This window comes from Urocitellus parryii, chromosome 2 (assembly GCF_045843805.1).
Source record: "Urocitellus parryii isolate mUroPar1 chromosome 2, mUroPar1.hap1, whole genome shotgun sequence".
In the NCBI taxonomy this organism is placed as follows: Eukaryota; Metazoa; Chordata; class Mammalia; order Rodentia; family Sciuridae; genus Urocitellus; species Urocitellus parryii.
In genome coordinates this window covers 70,528,341-70,549,748 of record NC_135532.1, presented here as the reverse complement: position 1 = coordinate 70,549,748, position 21,408 = coordinate 70,528,341, and the positions used below count along the sequence as shown (strand labels likewise).

At 34.9% G+C, this 21,408-nt stretch overlaps 1 protein-coding gene across 1 annotated transcript in view; it reads left to right on the top strand.

The window, feature by feature from the left end:
* Obi1 (ORC ubiquitin ligase 1) overlaps positions 1–21,408 on the top strand; it is a 47,089-nt gene that overhangs the window by 7,187 nt on the left and 18,494 nt on the right. The window contains exons 2-5 of the mRNA XM_026400262.2: positions 8,216–8,351; positions 10,447–10,538; positions 15,286–15,534; positions 18,966–19,054. Of these exons, the coding sequence (XP_026256047.1) occupies positions 8,216–8,351; positions 10,447–10,538; positions 15,286–15,534; positions 18,966–19,054 (566 nt within the window). The remainder of the gene's footprint in view (positions 1–8,215; positions 8,352–10,446; positions 10,539–15,285; positions 15,535–18,965; positions 19,055–21,408) is intronic.

Genomic DNA, 21,408 nt, shown 5'->3' with positions numbered 1-21,408 from the left:
AAAATGCCATTATTTTATTCCTTTTTAGTGCTGAGTAATATTCCATTATGTGTATATACCACAGTTTCTTTATCCATTCATCTACTGAAAGGCATCTAGGTTGGTTCCACAACTTAGCTACTGTGAATTGTGCTGCTATAAACATTGATGTGGCTCTGTCACTGTAGTATGCTGTGTTTTTTTTTTTAATATTTTTTACATGTTGATGTACCTTTATTATTTATTTATTTATTTATATGTGGTGCTGAGGATTGAAGCCAGTGCCTCACACGTTGCTAGGCAAGTGCTCTGCCACTGAGCCACAACCCCAGCCCCTATAGTATTTTTACGTCCTTTGGGTTTAGACCACGGTGTGGGATAGCTGGATCAAATGGTGGTTCCATTCAAAGTTTTCTGAGGAATCCCCATACTGTTCTCCATATTGGCTGCACTAGTTTGCAGTCCTACCAGCAATGTATGAGTATGCCTTTCCCCTCACATCCTCGCCAACACTTATTGTTTGTACTCTTAATAGCTATCATTCTGACTGGAGTGAGATTAAATCTTAGAGTAGTTTGATTTGCATTTCTCTAATTGCTAGAGATTGACTATTTTTTAATATGTTTGTCGATTGATTATATATCAACTTCTGAGAAGTGTCTGTTCAGTTTCTTGGCCCGTTTATTGATTGAGTTATTTGGGTTTTTTTTTTTTTGGTGTTAAGATTTTTGAGTTCTTTATATATGCTAGAGATTAGTGCTCTTTCTGACATGCATGTGGTAAAAATTTGCTCCCATTCTGTAGGCTCTCTATTCACCTCACCCATTGTTCCTTTTGCTGAGAAGAAGCTTTTAGTTTGAACCCACCTCGTTTTTTGATTCTTTATTTTATTTCTTGCGCTTTAGTAGTCTTGTTAAGGAAATTAGGGCCTAATGTAACATGATAAAGATTTGGGCCTACTTTTTCTTCTCTTAGGTGCAGGGTCTGGGTCTGATTCCTAGGTCCTTGATCCACATTGAGTTGAGTTTTGTGCAGGGGAGAGATAGGTACTTAATTTCATTTTACTATATATGGATTTCCAGTTTTCCCAGCACCATTTGTTGAAGAGGCTATATTTTCTTCAATATATGTTTTTGACGCCTTTGTCTAATATGAGATAACTGTATTTATGTGGGTTTGTCTCTGTGTTCTCTATTCTGTACCATTGATCTATAGGTCTATTTTGGTGCTAATACCATGCTGTTTTTGTTACTATTGCTCTGTAGTATAGCTTAAGGTCTGTTATAGTGATGCTACCCACTTCACTCTTCCTGCTAAGGATTGCTTTGCCTATTCTGGGTCTCTTATTTTTCCAGGTGAATTTCATGACTGTTTTTTCTGTTTCTATGAGGAATGTCATTGGGATTGCATTAAATCAAAATCTTTTGGTAGTATGGTCATTTTGACAATATTAATTCTGTCTATCAAAGAACAAGGGAGATCTTTCTATCTTCTAAGATCTTCTTTAATTTCTTTCTTTACCGTTCTATAGTTTTTTATTGTAGAGGTCTTTCACTCTTGCATTGACTCCAAAGTATTTACATTTTTTTGAGGCTATTGTAAATGGGGTGGTTTTCCTAGTTTCTCTTTCAGAGGATTTGTCACTGATGTACATAAATGCCTTTGACTTATGGGTATTGGTTTTATATCCTGCTATTTTGCTGAATTTATTTATTAGTTCTAGAAGTTTTTGGTGGCATTTTTTTTTTTTGGGGGGGGATCCTCTAGGTGTAGAATCATGTCATCAGCAGATAGTGATAGTTTGAGCTCTTCTTTCCTATCTGTATCCTTTTAATTTCTTTCATCTGTCTAATTGCTCTGGCTAGAGTTTCAAGAACTATGTTAAATAGAAGTGGTGAAAGAGGGCATCACTGTCTTGTTCCAGTTTTTAGAGGGAATGCTTTCACTTTTTCTCCATTTAGAATGATGTTGTGGTGGGGCCTAGCATAGATAGCTTTTACAATGTTGAGATATGTTCCTGTTATCCCTAGTTTTTCTAGTGTTTTGAACATGAAGGGCTGCTGTATTTTGTTGAATGCTTTTTCTGCATGTATTGAGATGATCATGAGAGTCTTATCTTTAAGTCTGTTATGTGATGAATTACATTGAGGTTGGCTTTGAAGTTGTGATCCTCTTGCCTTAGCCTCTGAAGCCGCTGGGATTACAGGCATGAACCATTGAGCACGTCTACACCATCATCTTTAAACTCCACCTCCTACAAAGTCTGTACATACACAGTATAGCCAAATTCTTTGCTACAAAGTAAAAAAAAGTAGCCTTTAGTCCAATTCCTAATAAAGTTTTTATTTCTCTCTGAAAGCTCATAAGCAGAACCTTTACTATCACAGTTCTTGTACATTTCTATCAGCATTCTGGTCTTCTGAATCTCACAGTAAGCTCCACTTACAGCTTTCTATGCTTTTTCTAGCCTGCTCCTTCAAACTTTTCCAAACTCCTTATACAAAGCAGTTCCAAAGATTTCTGAACCACATCATCAACATATATAATCACAGCAATGAACCCACATTTGGTACTGACTTTATGTGTTAGTCTGCTTTCCATTACTGTAACAAAAATATGTGAGATAATCTGCTTAAAAGGAGGGAGGGTTTATTTTGGTGTATAGTTATGGAAGTTTCTGTTCATGGTTGGTTGGCTGTGTTGCTTGGGCAAGGCAACATATTGTATGTTGTGCTTAGTGGAGCAAGCTGCGCTCCTCATAACAGCTGGGAAGCAGAGAGAGAAGAAGGGTCTGGGGTCCCAGTTTCTCCTTCAGGTCCCATTCAAGTGTTCTAATTCCCCCTAGTGCCTACTTCTTAAAGGTTTTAGCACCTTCCAATATTTCCAGACTGGTGACCAAACTTTTAACATATAGACCTTTTGGGGGACACTTTTCTAAACTGTAGTTATGGTTAATCCTAAAAATCATTAGTGAAGGCTTTGCAGAGGAGTTATCATTTGATTTATATTTAAAAAGTGAGAGGGATTTTATTTTGGTTTTCTCGGGAGGATGGAGAGGCCAATAAGACATAACAAGCTAAAAAAGGAGAGCTCCATAAATAGGCGCCTCTACTGTCTATTTTTGTGAACATCAAGTAGATCTGTGTTGTTGAAATGTACCTTGTATCAAATACTGAAATGGCAGATCAAGGGAAATGCCTTTTTAAGAACTAGATATATTCTTCATATGCTATACTTAATATTATAAGTAGGGAAAACTCATTGCTATCTTGCTAGAGAGCAGTGAAAGCTATTGATTTATACTTAGAAAGGTAGCTCTGGAATCAGTGTGAAAAGTGGACAGATGTGAACATTTGTGGGAGAAGATCATTGTAATAGATCAAGTATAAAAGAATGAGAACCTAAACTCATTATTGGGGTGAAGAACGTTTGGGTATAAATTTGCCATGCAACGGCTATTCTGAGGTGTACATTTTCCCCTTATTCTAACATATCTGAAATCTAGTTGCATCTTACAAGTGAGTGATTGTATCTTGTAATTGTAATCGGCAATGTTTTTCATTCTTTTCTCTTAGTGGTACATAAAATATTGATGAAACTTAAGAATGTATAACTTCTTACACCTAATATATAATATAGAATTTGGTGACAAATTGGATAATGAGGATAGGGAAAAGAGGTTAGTAAAAGGCAGCTCTTTTTTAGCACAAGTAAAAAAGTGGTGATGCCATCAACTTAGGAAGTAGTGCAGGTGCAGGAAGAAGAGTGTGTGGAGGAGATCAAGGTTTATTTTGAACATGTAATGGTGGAGGAAGCTGTAGGATCCTCATAATGATTTGGCTCCTGAGTTATATAGTTAATAGACTTGCTATTTTGTCTGTATTCAGGGAGGAGGGATTGCTATGTGAAAGTATCTGGGCTACCATCCATTATTTATTTTTAAACCACACCTAAATGAAAAGGGTACCTAATTTTCAGAGGCAAAAATTGATGCTCAGAATAATAAAAGTGCTTACCCAAGGTAGCATAACTCAGTAAATGAGAGAGCTGGAGTTGTCTCCAGGTTTGTTTGTAGAAGCCTAAGCTCTGTTTCTTATCAAGGTCCAGTTATAGAGAAGTTGAGTTGTTACATAAAGCTGTTATTAATGCCATGTGGCACATGAGATTAAGAAAAACAAGAGGGGGGGGAGGGGAGGGAGGGGGAGGGGCAGGCATGCATGAATATCAGATAAGATGGCCTGGGAAAAATGTTAGGAAAAGTAATTGTGCCACCTCAGTATCTTGACTGTATGCATTTTACTCTCTGATTCTGTTTCCATTATACTCTCCAGCATTACTCCAGCTTTATTGAAATGTATCCATTGACTCTATCACTTTTCACTATCATCATTACCACTTAAGTACTCATTTCACTTATTATTTGTGGTCATCTATTATTATTAGTCCTTTTTCTCTCCGTTTCTCCTCGGCAAAATCTCAACTCTGGGTAAACTGAACTAATTATCTAATTTCCTGCCTGAACTAAGTAGCTAAATATTGCTAAGAAAAATAAACACCTGTGCTAATTAGTCTTACTTTGCATTCAAAACCACAGACCTTAAATAGGAACTCAACAATGTAAAGAAGTCCTGCTACATGTCTCTAATAAACTTTCTCATTTTCAAAGTAACTGCTTTATTCTCTTTTTTTTTTCAAATCTATATCCCATCTCCCTTCTCACTTTCAGCCGATATCCTCACTTCACATTTAATGACAAAATATAAGCAACTGGGACAGTTGGAATATGAATAAATTCCCTTGTCTTTCCCATTAACAGATCTTTAGTCTCTTACTATTTGTTCTCACACTTCCTGCTTTCCCTTCTGTTAAAAAGGAAGACAGTAGCTCACTCCTAAAAAGACAAAATCTCCTCTTGTGCTTTGAATTCCATTCTCCTTTACACAGAAATTTTTCTGTCTCCACTGCAAGACTCCTCCCCTTCACTACTGATATTCCCTTTTTACTGTATCATTCCCTTTGGCTTTCCTGGCTGTGGTCTAATGAATTAGTTTGCTCTCTCCTTTGCATCAGAATATGAAAGAATTGTCTATATTCATCTTATCATTGTCTCTCAACATCCAGATTTCCATCCCCACCAGTTGCTGAAACAGGGCTTTTTAGTAACAGATCACAGTGACTTCCATGCAGTTAAATCCTATAGTCTCATCTCAGTTCACATCAAACTCAATATCTCATCAACATTTTACATATTTGGACACTGTCTCCCTCTTAACACATTCTTCTCTTAACTTTTATGATACTGTTTTCTGATATGACAGGGCCCCCTTCTCCCAGTTTCTTTTGCTCCTTATTCCTCTTTTTTCACTAGTTAGTGAAATGTCCCCCATCCCTGCTGTTTTGTCCATATTGGGCACCTGCTCCAGTGACTTTAAATGCCATTATCTTTTATACCATTGACTCTCAAAACTTACCAAGGCAAGACTAGACTTATGTACTTAATTTTTTTTTCAGGGTGGGGGGTGTACAGGGGATTGAACTCAGGGGCATTCGACCACTGAGCCACATTCTCAGCCATATTTTGTATTTTATTTAGAGACAGGGTCTCACTGAGTTACTTAGTGCCTCACCATTGCTAAGGTGGCTTTGAACTCTTGATCCTCCTGCCTCAGCCTCCTGAGCTTCTGGGATTACAGGCATGCATCATCACACCCAGCTGAGACTTATGCACTAATGTATGGGGTTGGCATCACAAATTTCACATGACTGAAACCAAATTCTTGATTTTTACCATGTGTGAAATTTGCTCCTTCATCTTTGGAACCTTAGTAAATGATAACACCAACCACTGAGGAGCATAAAACCATTTTTAAGATTGGTGAGCCACTGAAATTTTTGAGGGGAACAAATACATGTAAAATACTGATTGCTTTTAAACATATTTCTCATAGGGAGTAGCATTTTAAAGCCCTTTTTATAATGTGTAATTTTATATCTTAAACATTGGATTTCATCCATTTTTAGATGAGTTTATGACATAAAAATAAATTAAGTCACCATTATAAAAGTAGCTACCAGTTCAAGGAGATAACTCTTTCTTCCTTAACTGAGCTTCGTAATTTGGGGGGAATAAGGTACTACTAGGAATATTATAGGGTACTACTAAGAATATTATAGGGTACTACTAAGAATATTATAGGTACTACTAGGAATATTATAGGTCCAGGAAGGGTGACAGAGTAGATATGACATTACCTTCCTGGTATTTAGTTTGGGCTTTTGTACTTCCAGAAAATTTCATGATATGCAAATGAAATTAAAACATGCATGAACACATTATAATTTAGACTTTAAAATCACCTGAATTTTTAAGGAAAAAAAATGCAACCAAAGTTCAGATTTGCCAGACACTTCATATTAACCAGAGAATGCCTCACAGATTTTATGCGTGGCTGCTGCTAGGAGCATTTTCCAAACAAGAGTTTTAGACATGGTACTTCATGGTTTGTTTGTTTGTTTGTTGTTTTTAAAGGAATCTTGTCAAACCCTTTGAATTGAATGAATTAGTTAGATTTCTCCAAGAGCAAGTTTAAATTCATCTTTAATAATCTTCTCTATTTAGTTTTCTTGGATTAGTGTTTATAATCAAGGGAGTAGCAAAGTGTTTGGAAAGCCAGATTGAAACCAGACAGATCTTTGCAATGAGTCTAAAATGATTACCTGCCTGCCTGTGATTTTGTTTTGGCTGTGTAAACCCATTCCAAATGAATACTCAGTAGTCTTTTAGGGCAGACACAGCGGCACAAGGAAAGTGGTTTGTGGTAACACTCTATCTTCATTCTCCCTCTAATTCTGTTTTCCCTTGATCTTCTAGTCTCCTCCCCGGTGCAGAAGACCTTATTACTGGCATTCTAATTATTAGAACAGGAAAATATTGAAAATGGCTGCAGAATATTTTGAATCCTGTAGTGGAAATATCATGTTGATCAAATGAAAGCCTAAGTCTTTCTGTGCTGTTTTTGTTTTTATTGTTAAATTATGCTATTTGAAAAATATTAAGTCATGATTCCCTTGTGGTGAGTTCATCAACTAATAAAATTACTGCCTTAATAGTAATTAATTCATTAAACAAATCAATTAAACCAATCTTTATTTAGTACCTACTAAGTACTTATCTAACTTATAGGTACCAGCAATTTAGGGATGAATGAGACTGGTAAAGAAAAATCTGATATAAGTAAAGTTAAAAAAGGAATTTGGCTCAAGCGATAACGCAGGGGCCCTGGGTTCCATCCTCAGCACCACATAAAATAAAGATGTTGTGTCCACCGAAAACTGAAAAATAAATATTAAAAAATTCTCTCTCTCTTCTCTCTCTCTCTTAAAAAAAAAGTGAGCAAAATGATGCTCAAAGATCACTGATTTTTAAAAAAAAAAAAAAAAGTTTATTTGAGTTAACAAAGTTTATTTGAGTAAGAAAATGGTTCTAGAACAGGTAGCATTCTGGACCCGAGTTGGTTTAGAATGCCCTACTCCATCGTGTATAAGGCTATATACAGTTCATTACTAGAGAAAAGGAAGTGGCACACAAAAAGCAGCCATCTATTGCAAGAATATACTCTTCTTTTCTCTTTTTCCTTTGACAAAACTGCAACATTCAAAACACTCCAGTAACTCAGCACAAGCTACCTAATTTCTTCATACTTTGTCTTCCTTACTTGTAACATATATTTACTATATTTAGTTCATACAGCTGTGGTTTGTAAGAGACAGAATGTACATGTGGAAGCCCTTCATAAAATATGACTATGTAAATGTAAGGTATTGTTATTTGTCCACATTTAAATGGACTCAGAATTTTGAGTATTTCGTGTAAATACACGTGTAAAATAAAATAGTCTGAGGAAAAAATGTCCTAACCTTAGTGGAACCAAAAAACAAAAATATTCAATTTTTTTTTTTGTTTTACCATGAATGTGGTTAAGTATAGAATAATGCATCTCATAAATATGTCAAGAATTTCAGCTGCTATAACCAACTATTTTAGCTAGCATCTGTTATGCATATATAATAAATGATATGGTCAAGATAATCAGCATTTTGAAGTCCTAGATATTCCCTGCTAAACACTCACTGTTCTGTACTCTAAAGAAGCAATTTGTTTGCTCTGCACTAAACTATATTAGGAATCTAGTTATGACTGTTGCCTATACTAAAAGTAGTGTCTCTTTTTTCAAAGGTACGCCAGCCTGTCATTTGCATCAACAACCATGTGTTTTGTTCTATTTGTATTGATTTGTGGTTGAAGAATAATAGCCAGTGTCCAGCTTGCCGAGTCCCTATTACTCCTGAAAATCCTTGTAAGGAGATTATCGGTAAGGACCTATTTTATACACCGAGGAATAAATTTGAAATGTTTTCCAAGTTATGTATATTTGGGATAGTTATGTATATTGGAATAGTTTTCAATGGTGTTATTTAGCCAACATCATACTAGATTAATTAGTAATTTGTATAATGTATATGTGGAGCAACTGAAGGGCACAAAGCACTATGAGAGATGCTAGGAGAAATAACTCTTGGAGCTTCATGGGATTTATCAGTAAAGACTGTGCATGTGGACCAAAATATTAATCATTTAAAGCAGCAAAGCAGATGCTAAGGTCCAAAAAATAATATAAGGCCTGAAGAGTTTTGGCAGGAACATTCAGTTAGCAACATTGAAGAAGGCTTCATGAAGTAGTTGGACATTAAAGGATGTGTAAAATTTCAACTAGTAAAAATTAAGTGAGGCATAGGAGAGCATTTCATGCAGTGACATGAACAATATAGAATAATAAGCCTGTTTTGGGAAATGATCAGTAATTTAGTTTGGATCTGACTAGTGAAATAAGATTGAAAAGGTAAATTGAGACTAGTGTAGAGGAACTCAAATGACAGCTAAATCAGGGACCTGCTCTATGGGTGGGAAGAAGGGAGAAGAGGGCAAAACACCCCTGAGTTCAGTCCCCATTAAAATAGGAAGAAAGGAGAAGGTAGAGAGAAAGAGAAAAAGAGAGAGTGTGAGAGAGAAGAGAAAGAAATAATTTAAAGGGCCTTTTGGTGTTTGGTAGTTTTTTCCCCCATATATGTTATTTCTTTTAAATTATAAAAATTAAAATAATTTTTGTTTGCTTTAGGAAACATTTAAAGTCAATCTATAATTATCCACATATAGAAAGCATTTTTCAGAAAGCTTAAGTCATTGTAATAGTCCTAAGTTAGGGAAAATTGACTTTAAATAAGATTTTTACAGTGAAAATGGAAAGGAAGATATATATGCTGGACAGCAAAAGAAGAACTGGTAGGACTTTGGCAATAAAGATCCAAAGAAAGAATCAAAGTTGGCTCCAAGATTTCTTTCCTACCTTATAAAACATGGCAGATGACTAATTCTATGCTGTGTTGCATTTTGTGGGGTTAAATTTTTCCTTCTCTATGTATTTACCTACTGAACTTCACTGAGGAATCAGGTCTTTTCTTACAAAATATAAGTTGTGTTTTTTAAATTTTTTTGTAGTTGTAGACAGACAGAATGCCTTCATTTTTTTCATTTTTATGTAGTGCTAAGGATCCAATCCAGTGCCTCACACATGCTAGGGAAGTGCTCTGCCACTGAACTACAGACCCAGAATATGAGTTTTGATAATTAAAATAATCTGAATGTTTTTAACTCTCAGCTTTTCTACACAGGCCTCCTCCTTCCTTCATTCATTCATATCTCAGTGATATTCTGTAAATTTTCTCAAGTAAAATAGTTGATCCATCATTGATTTGATAGATGTCTTGAAAAAGAACATCTGTAAAATGCCTTCACTATCATGACACTAAAAAGCAAGGAAGGTAACCACAGTAGAAATGAAAAACTCTTGAGAATTCATATTGTATATATTTCTAACAAGTCATGCATATAATTAATGCTATGACTCATAATCCATTGTAAGTACATTATTAGAATCAGTGAAAAATATGCATTAATTTTTTCAGTTGTGTTACCAGTAACCAAGCATGTTTGAATACCTTGGTTATAATTATTTATACATACATATATTTAATCGTTGACAAAGTATAGTAATTGGTTTTATTATTATTTAACAGTTGTCTAGCTTTCAGGTTTTCAGTAGTCCAAATGTGAAAATTAATAACACATGGTCCTTTTCCCTACTGAGTTTTTTCTAGTATGACATATAGATAAACAAACACAATATGATATTTTACTGAAGGCATTTATTATGGTGTTATTTGATTATTTGTTTTTCCCAGAATTAAGATAGAGAATAGGCCTAGATGGCAGCCCAAAATTGGTGTGAAAGAGAAAATGTAGATATTAAACTGGTGAACTATATAAAATAAGAAAAAGGTTCATTTTCATTTTGCCAAAATCAGAATTTTTTAAAAAAGGACTTTTTCTTTTTTTTTTTTCCCTTATAGGAGGAACAAGTGAAAGTGAACCTATGCTAACTCATACAGTCAGGAAGCACCTTCGGAAAACTAGACTTGAATTACTCCATAAAGAATATGAGGTAAACATTAATTGGATTTTAAAATTATGTCAGCAGTGAATTTGAAGTAAAATTGAACTACCTCAGTCCTCAGACTTCTTAGAATAAATATCCAGTGAACCGTTCTTTTGAATTCCAGTTAGAAAAATATATTTTATTTAGCCAGGCGAAGTGGTGCACGCCTGTATCTCAGTGGCTTAGGAGGCTGAGGCAGGAAGATTGCAAATTTAAAACCAGCCTCAGCAACTTAGTGAGGCCCTAAGCAATTTAGCGAGACCCTGTCTCAAAAAAATAAAAAGAGTGAAGGATGGGGCTTAGTGGTTAAGTGTCCTGAGTTCAATCCCGAAAAAATAATAGTAATAATAACTTGTTTGGCAAATTCTTTTTCTTTTTCCCTTTTCTATTTTAAATAAGGAAGATATAAAAAAATATTTTTTTAACTTTTATGTAAGTACCAAGTAAGGGAAGAAAGGAGAAGAAAAGGATTCCAGGGGAAAGGAAGATATGAAAGCAGAAAGCATTCCCCCACCATTTTTTAATTTAAAATTTATACCTCTTTAGACAAGTTAAAATTAAAACCTCTGTTTCCCTTAAGAAGTTGGGAGAAAAAGAAACCATCATTTGAAAGTCCTCCTGAATCCACAATTAACATTTATTTTTGCCTATAAATTCACTGATGATTACAAGCTCAACCAATTTTTATCACCATGCTTTATGGCAACTATTAGCACAGAAATTTTAGTGTGAAATGTTATTTTCTGATTCTTGTGTAAAGGTGAATGAGCATTCTGATTTACCACAGTAGTGGAGAATTTCCAAAGAAATTCTTTGCTAACAAAGTACACGTAGTCTTTTTTTTTTTTTTTTAAGAGCAGGAAAAGGTTATTTTGGCTCATGGTTTCACAGGTTCATTTCATGGTTGACTGCCTCCCTTGCTCTGGGCCCACGTTGAGGCTAAATATGGCAGAAGCACCTAGAAAGGAGAGCTCCTTGGCTCATGGCAGCCACGAAACAGACAACCAGCATGAGGAGGCAGTAGCAAAATAGAAAAACCTCAAAACACATCCCAATGATTCACTTCACTTCCTCCAGCCAACCACAGTTACCACCCAGTAATACATTCAAATTATGAATCCATCAAACAGGCCTATCAACCAATTTTGTCACAACACACATAATCTAATCATTTCATGTCATGCATTTGCATAGGAGCTTTTGGGGGACATCCCATATCCAAACCATAATATTTGAACAAGGAAATGGGCTCTCATTTAATAGTGAATGTGCCTGTGCTTTGATCCTAAACTTCTCAGCCTCCAAAACAGTGAAAATAATTTTTTTAATAAACTACCCAGTCTGATATTTTTATATTTTATTCATCATTCCAAATGGACTAAAACAGTATATGGGGTGTGTGTGTAGCGGAAGGTGGTGGTTGGTGGGGAGGGGCATAGAAGATATAGTGTCGCTTTTCCTGGATTTTTTAAAATATTTATTTATTTGTTCTAATTATACATGACAGCAGAATGCATTTCAATTCATACTACACAAATGGAGCACAAATTTTCATTTCTCTGGTTGTACATGAAGTATTCTTCAAGTTGTACATGAAGACATTCATGTCTTCATATCCATACTTAGGGTAATGATGTCTACCTCATTCCACCATCTTTCCTACCCGCTTGCCCCCTCCCTTCCCCTTCCTCCCCTTTGCCCTATCCAAAGTTCCTCTCTTTCCCCCAACCCCTATGTGATCATCATCCACATATCAGAGAAAACATTTGGCCTTTGTTTTTTTGCGAATGGCTAGTTTCCATTAGCATTATATTCTTCAAATCCATCCATTTATCTGCAAATGCCATTGTTTATTCTCTTTTAATGCTGAGTATTATTCCATTGTGTATATATACCACAGTTTCTTTATCCATTCATCTATATAAGGGCATCTAGGTTGATGCCACAGTTTAGCTATTGTGAATTGTGCTGCTATAAACATTAATGTGGCTGTGTCACTGTAGTATGCTATTTTTAAGTCCTTTGGGTATAGACTAAGGAGTGGAATAGCTGGGTCAAATGGTGGTTCCATTTCAAGTTTTCTGAGGAATCCCCATACTGCTTTTCATATTGGTTACACCAATTTGCAGTCCCACCAGCAATGTAAGAATGTGCCTTTTCCCCCACATCCTTGCCAACACTTATTGTTGCTTGTATTTTTGATAACTGCTATTACCAAACCTTAAACTATACTGTAGAGCAATAGTAACAAAAATGGCATGGTATTGGCACCAAAATAGACTTACAGATCAATGGCAGAGAATAGAGGACACAGAGACAAACCCACATAAATACAGTTATCTCTTATTAGACAAAGGTGCCAAAAACATATATTGGTGAAAAGATAGCCTCTTTAACAAATGATGCTGGGAAAAATTGAAATTCATATATAACAAAATGAAATTAAGCTCCTATCTCTCCCCCCGCACAAAACTCAACTCAAAGTGGATCAAGGACCTAGTAATTAGACCAGAGACCCTGCACCTAATAGAAGAAAAAGTAGGCCCAAATCTTTGTCATGTCAGATTAGGCCCCGATTTCTTTAACAAGACTACTAAAGCACAAGAAATAAAATAAAGAATCAATAAATGAGGTGGATTCAAACTAAAAAGCTTCTTCTCAGCAAAATAAACAATCAGTGAGGTGAAGAGAGAGGCTACAGAATGGGAGCAAATTTTTACCATATGTACATTAGATAGAGCACTAATCTCTAGGATATATAAATAACTCAAAATACTTAATACCAGACAAACAAATGACCCAATCAATAAATAGACTAAGGAACTGAACAGACAGACACTTCTCAGAAGAAGATATATAATTAATTAACAAAAATATGAAAAAATGTTCAACATTTCTAATAAGTAGAGAAATGCAAATTAAAACTACTTTAAGATTTGCTCTCACTCCAGTCAGAAATACACATACTTTTGAGTAGTAGGCATTAAGTCAACTTGTTGTTTATGTTGACTAAAGAGGGGGAGATATTATTAATCTCTTTTGATACCTGTTGAGTTTTTTTTTTGGTTTTGGTTTGGTTTGGTTTGTTACTGGGGTTTGGGGATTGAACCTAGGGGTGCTTGACCACGGAGCTGCATCCCCAGTGCTTTTTATTTTTTATTTTGCAATAGTATCTCACTAACTTGCTTGCCTAGGCTGGCCTCAAACTTGAGATCCTCCTGCTTCAGCCTCCTGAGTCACTGGGATTATAGCTATAAGCTCCTGCTGGGCTTGACACAAAATATCTTTAAGTTAAACTATCACAGCTGCCTCAATTTTTTTTTTTTTAAGTAATGGGGCATAAATAAATATTTATTTAGATATTCATTTTCCATTGCTGTCATGATGCAATGAGAGCATGCCTGACTCCATGTTTTTACACATACATGAACATATAAATGCCTATATTTATATTTGTTTATTAATTAACATTAAATTAGGCAAAGAAATTTATTACAATTTAAAATAGTAACTAGTACTATGGTAACTCTTAATTCTTACACACTTTACATTTTTACAAATTTATATTTATCATATGAAAATACTAACTAGAGTAACTTTTGAGAGATCGCTGACTGTCTTAGTCTGTGTTTTGCTGATATTACCTGAGACTGAGTAATTTATAATGAACAGAAATTTCTTTGGTCATGATTCTTAAGGCTGGGAATTCCTGGAGCACAGTATCAGCATCTGGTGAGGGCCTTTGTGGTGCATGGTCCCATAGTGGAAAACAGAAGGAGCAAGAGAGGACAAGAGGAAGAGTGGGAAGGGTACTTGAATTCATCCCTTTTTATCAGAATCTACTCTCTCAATTACTAACCCACTCCTATAATAACAGCATTATTCCATTCATGAAAGTAGTGTCTAATGGCCTAATCACCTTTTAGCAACCCACCTTTTAACAACCCACCTTTTAGTAGTGTCACAATATCAATTAAATCTCAGCATGAGTTTGGGAGAGGACATTCAAATTATAGCAGCAGCATATGGGGCAACTTGGAACTTATTTTCTAACAACAGAATTTTTAACAACCTCATTTTAAGGTGACATGTTTATTATGGATGAATAAATGGCATCACAGAAAAGAAGTTTTCTAATCCAAATATTTAGTGACTGCAGTTAAGATACCAAGCAGTTTCAGAGTCAGAAAACTAATTCTTGGCAATAGTCATAGTAGTAATTGAAGAAAACTAGAAAAGCTGAAAGTTAACTACAGGTATTATTCTGAAATGAAAAATGGAAGGCTATATGATATTATTCCTACTTCAAATGTAGAAGCAAAAATATAAACATTAAACAAAACCCCTAATCAATCACCTTGATCTATACTTAATTAGCCTCATTAAAGCAAATTAAATATGCCTCGGATTTTTCTTCTGAAATGAAATCTGCTTCCCTATTTAAATTCATGTGTCTTTTCTTATTTTCTGCATAACATCTTAAATAAAAGTTAACATTTTTCTTTTTTAAAACCGGAACTATTATTGAATTAAAGTACAAGTACATAAATGTCAAATTGTATTGAATCATGATACATTTTGAGAATTTAAACCATATGTAACCGTCTTCCTACAAAGCTATTATGATGTATCTTAAGAATCTGCGTATCTACAGATATCTGAATATAAAATCCAGAAGTATGTTGGCTTTAGTTTAGCATCTCTTCGTGTTTAGTTCCTATTTCTGCCTAACGACTATGTGTTGCTTTTTCAGGATGAAATAGATTGTTTGCAGAAAGAGGTAGAAGAGCTTAAAAGTAAAAATCTCAGCTTGGAATCACAGATCAAGACTATTCTGGATCCTTTAACCTTGATGCAGGGCAGCCAAAATGAAGATAAACATCCAGTTGCAGATAATCCAAGTAAAATTGATTCAGAAACTGTAGCAGAATGGAAGAAAAAACTTAGAACAGCTAATGAAATCTATGAAAAAGTAAAAGATGATGTGGATAAATTAAAAGAGGTAAGTTAGGTGGTTTTCAAAATTCTTTAATATTTTAAGTGCCTTCAAAAGTATAAATAGCAATATTACCTTGACTTATCACTAGGTGACTTGAGCAAGACAGAATCGCTGGATAAGCATTTATATGCAATAGGAAGACTTTTTCTCATTAAATATCATTAGTTGCCAAGAAATATCAGGTGGTTCCATTTGTGACTGTAAGTGGAGACTCTGTAATGCTTCTATATGAAACTGCATCTTCTGGAAGAGTAACATCAATTTAAAGGATATATTTCTATTTTCCCCTCTTTGTGGTTTGCTTAAGCTTATGCCTTATGTGCATGAAAACAAAAGCATACCCAATTTGTTGCCCATAAAAGGAAAGGTTTTGACCATCTCTTTTCTAGCACCATGATTCCCTGATTATCAATAGATGGTTAAAGGATGAATATAAATTATAAGAGACCTGTGAGGAGCTCCTTTAGAGTACTCCATGAAAAAGAAGATTGTGATTCATTCTTTTTTCAATTATTTTCCCACCCACTCAACAAAGTAGAGAGAACATAAGTGAAAAGGGTAAACTTCTAGGATTTTCCAATCTAGGAAGGGAGAGACTCTCCCTGTCATCAGCACTATCTGTGATAGTCAGGTGTGGTAGTGCTTTCTTGACCAACGACCAGCCTTTAACTACACTTAAGATTTATCCGGGCTGGGATTGTGGCTCAGCGGTAGAGCACTTGCCTAGCATGTGTGGGGCCCTGGGTTCAATCCTCAGCACCACATAAAAATAAAATAAAGATATTGTATCCAACTACAACTACAAATATATATTTAAAAAAAAGATTTATCTGCCCTGGAGTCTGGTTGTGCTAAATGGAAATTTTGTTATACTCAGGTCTCCAACCACCCATTCAGCTATCTGCATTCACTTAAAATACTAGTGTTGTGTTGAATTACTGAGTACTACCTGTACAGTAATTGATGGAGGCTATATGATATTTTAAAGAATTACTAGCATATCCTGTTAGCAGAGAATCATCTGCAACTAAGTGTAAGCCATCTTCCACATATAAAATAAATGCTGTTTGGGCTGAGAAAAGGTCAAGATAAGAGGAAAAAGGAAACTTAGTGCTACAGATAAAAAAATAAACAACAAATATAATTGCACTGATTTTTTTTTGCAAGTTTAGGGGATATATATAGTTTCTTTGTGTGTTTTTGGCCAACCTTAGTTATGTTGGATTGTTAGAAGACAAGAGGAAGCCAGGTGTGGTGGTGCATGCCTGAAATCCCAGCGACTCTGTAGGCTGAGGCAGGAGGATTGCAAGTTCAAAACCAGCCTCGGCAAATTAGCAAGAACCTAAGCAATTTAGTGAGACCCTGTCTCAAAATAAAAAATAAAATGGCCATGGATATGGCTCAGTGTTTAAGTGCTCCTGGGTTCAATTCAAGCTGCCATAAAAAAAATAAAATAAAAAGAGAAAAAAAGACAAGAGGAATTATAAGCTGAGAAATTATATATTTCAATCTGCAATTTTTCCTTTAGCTTCCATACCTTTTCTTGAGCCATCAGTGTGATCTGTAGGATCTCTTTCATAATTTTTAAATTTTGCAACAAATGCTTCTTAGAGCATGAATCTCTGATTGGGAACTACTCTGAGCTCAGAATGGTGTGGGGGTTGTTTTTAAAAAATTCATAAATCATCTGGGCACAGTGGTTCATGCCTGCTCCAGCAACTCAGGAGACTGAGGCAGGAGGATCTCCAGAGCAAAATGAATAAGAAAATATGGAGTGCAGAGACAAAAATGTAAAATTATAAAATACTACAGATCAAATATGGAATATAAAAGAGTCAAAATAAAATACTACATAGAATGAGCAAAGTGGACTTTTTTCTTGATGTTTCCTGAACTGCATAAGTTTTGAATTATGAGAGCAGTATCATTACCCAACCAGTGTTGATAATGCAGAATAGTTAGCTGCATTATTAGTCTTCATTACTCTCTGATAATTGAAAATCCTAGCCTGTCCATAATGAGAAATATTAAGAGAATTGCAGAATTGGTGAGAGACCTTGAAACAATGATAGTGATACAGTATGGGGATTTGGATATGAGGAAAGAAAATCAAATGAGTTTCTAATTTAAGCTGTAGTCATCATCAGAAAGCATTCACTAAGTGCCTCCCCTTATGGTGTGCTATACTTGAAAGCTTAATTCATTGTCTATATGTATGAGGAAGTAAATGGCTTTTCTTATATCTTCAGAGGGGCAATAATGGTGTTTATCAGTCACTTAAAGAATTAACCCTCCACAGTCCTGGTTGGCGTGTAGTCATGAAGATAAGCAAGTGCTCAGATCTCAAAAGGAACCTGGATGACTTTAAGTAAGGGTATTAGGTTTTATACCCCCAAAATGTCTTTTGCCCTACTTCTTTCGTGAGAATGCACATTCAAATGCACATTTGTATATAGATGGGTAGGTAATACAGAAGTTTTGGAAAGTAATCAAAAGCATAGGTAAAATTTTTGAAATATGTTTTTAAGACTTCTTGATTTAATTTTGTTCTTGTGATCCATTAATTGTGAATATAAATGTTCTAGGCAGAGAATTTCCCTTGCCATGTGAATTTGAGTTTGGTTGCTAGTCTAGGCAATCTTATTTTTGTTTGGAATACACAAAGGCAATGACTAAGGAATTTAAAGGAAGTGGCTTTAAGAAGATTCTGAAATTAAGAGCACTATTTTTCAGGCTGTTCATAGTCAATATTGAACCTCTAGATTTTTCTAGTAATTATTGTCTTCTTAGGTAATTTTTAGGTATTTTATAATTCAAGAAAAGAAATCATACTTGGGAGGGTTTTTTTTTCTTTTTAATCAAGGTCTAGAATTCATGGAATCAGAAAATATTGACCCATTTTTTAAAAAGGATCTCAGAAGTTGTCAGCCAGAGAATTGGTAAAGCCTTTTTGAAGAAAGCAAGCAAATAGTTCAATCATATTTTATTTATCCCTAGAAAAATGTGTTTAAGTAGCAATGAAGAAATCAGTCTCATAGCTCAAGAATTAACTCTTCAGCATTTGTTTGCAAAACTTGCATGTGTTGCAATGTTACTTTGCTTAGAATGTTCAGTTATGCAAAAAAGAAAAAAACACATTTTTGCCATTAGTATAGTTCCTTAATGACTTTAATCTAGCTAAAATATAGTTTTGTTTATTTTCCTGGATAGTAGATGGGCAGAGTGCTTGGGAATATGTATTAAAAATGCTTAGTTGTGTTCACCATTTCAGATGTTATTCTCAGTGGTAATTTTCAGTTTCCAAAGACCATGTTCTAGTATTCAGTTTTCTGATATTATTGCTCTAAAAAATACAGATGGCTCATGTCATAAATTTTACAAGAAACTTTTGTTTTAGCTTGTGCATAGTTATTTTCAACTCTTTTTTTTTTAAGGCAAATAAAAAATTGAAGTTGGAAAACGGTGGCCTGGTGAGGGAGAATTTGCGACTGAAGGCGGAAGTTGACAACAGATCACCCCAGAAGTATGTATTTTGTTCAGAGAGCAATATTTCAGATTATGTCAGTCTTTCAGACTAGTCTTATATGATAGTACATGGTTTTCACTCTACTCTCTTTAAGAATGTCTTGCTTCCAAAACTCAAGTGCATGCTTTTGTTAGTAAAATCTAAGTTAAGGTTAATTTTGTTAAGGCTAATTTTGAAGAAAGGATTTTATACTTACCTTTTATTCTTATCTGATTAATAATAGAACACTTATTTTATTTGAGCTTTCACTTGATTTTACAGATAACTGTTTAATAGTACTAATAAATAATGAGATTAAAGTAATGCCCTTCAGTTGTTTTCTGAAATAATCCTAGTAATAGTAAGTGTTCATATAGTATATTCTCCTTACCAGGTACAACAGAATATAATGTAGAACTATTATTATTTTGTATTTACAGATGAGAGAATAGAGATATAGAGATTAATTTAAATCTGTGCAGCTAGTGAGCATTTGAACTCAAGTGGTCTATCCCCAGAGTCTATACTCTTGATCATTACACAAAAATGCTTATGTGAAATAGAATATATGGCATTTTTCTTGAAATTTTGGACTGATTTGAAGCTAATAAATGTGAATTTATTTTTCCTTTATAATGGAATAGTTTTTATCCCATTTTAGAAGACATAAGATTGCACATATTGACCTGCTTAACAGTCTGTTAAAATTATTGGAGTTAGAGGAGTTAAGAGTTGAAGATTGAGTAGAAAGATAGCAGATAGTATTTGTGGTTCTTTTCTAGGGCAAAAAAATGGCAAATCAGAAAACAATAAGGCCTGAAAGGTCTGGCAGTTTCTCTGACGCAGCTTCTCATAACTGTGCCCTTTCTTCTCATCCAACCACTGAACTTCATATATTTTGTTGTTGTTGTTTTATTCGTTCTTTTTAATGATACATGACAGTAGAACATATTTTGACATATCATACATACATGGAGTATAACTTCCCATTCTTGTGGTTGGGTTATACATGATGTGAAGTTACACTGGTTGTGTATTCATATATGAAAATTCTACTGTCTTTCCTATTCCCATCCCTCTTCCCATTCCCCCATTTCCCCTGCCCAATCTGGGGAATCTCAATACCTCTAACTTCCCTCACCCCCTGCCTATTGTGAGACTGAACTTCATTTCTTCTGAAAAGGACAAGACAGGAATAAGGAAACAATGGGCGTTTACCATACAAGAAATAACTCTTTGCTTTTTATTTACATAGGAGGAAAAGTTACCCTCAGTAAAGTCTAATGTGGTAACAGAAAATAGTTGAAGTAAATCATAATTACGCAAAGCAGAGATCACTAACCAGTAGAGAAAGAAGCGAGGTTTTTACTTTTAAATAATTCCTTTCCCTGTGCTTGCCAATCCCATTTTACTTTTCACTTCAGATAATGTCCTACTTTGACAAATTAGTGAAATAAGTGTAGGAAGTGTTGTTGCTATGTAGTGGTTTGAATCTCTGCTCCTATCATTTATTGGCAGCTCGCCTTGCCAGTCATAGTAATGCTTGTCCATTAGCCATTTCCCACAGCATGCTGAATGGAACAGAAGCTATTTGTTTGTAGCTTTTATTTCTTGAAAATTTGCCCACCAGATTTCAGATGTAATGCCAGCCACAAGGATGTGTTTTTAAATATCCATGTCTTCAACCAGATAAATAACCGAAGAATCTCACCTGAGGCAACCTTGCCTCCATTCTCAAATAAGCAGCCTCACATCTGAATCCACTATAACTTTCGGATTTGCCATCTTTAACTTCCTTCATGGGAAGGAACAGTTTCCCTCAAAAAATGATTTAAGCTGACCCCTATTCCAGATCAATTTGAAATGCATTGAGGTATTAAATGCATTGCATTTGATTTATAGCCTTGTTTACTTTGCATCACCAAACTCTAGTGGGATTCAGAGAGAAGCTGACCACAGCTGAAAATATCCAGATATGGTTCACCTTAGGAGAGCTCCTAGTTTTACAGAAAAGAATATGAAATTTCAAGAATTTGAGAGTAAATGCAAACAAAAATCACTCTTCCATTCCATTCCCTCAGGTTAGAAAATGCTTTAACTCCTTATTTTTTCTCTTGTCTGCTTGGTTAGATATAAAGGAATACTTTTTATACACATGGTCTTAGTCTCTAATGTATCCTACAAGTTGAACAGATGTATTCTACAAATCATTACAGAAGAGAGATCTTTAAGACTTAGATACTGGAGAGAGGGAAAAAAATTAGGAAGTTATGTTAGTCAGCTTAGGCTTCCATTAAAAAAAAATACCCTACACAGGGATAAAAAATGCTCTACAGTAGGGATAGAAGAATGAAAACACTCTAGTCTCTTAT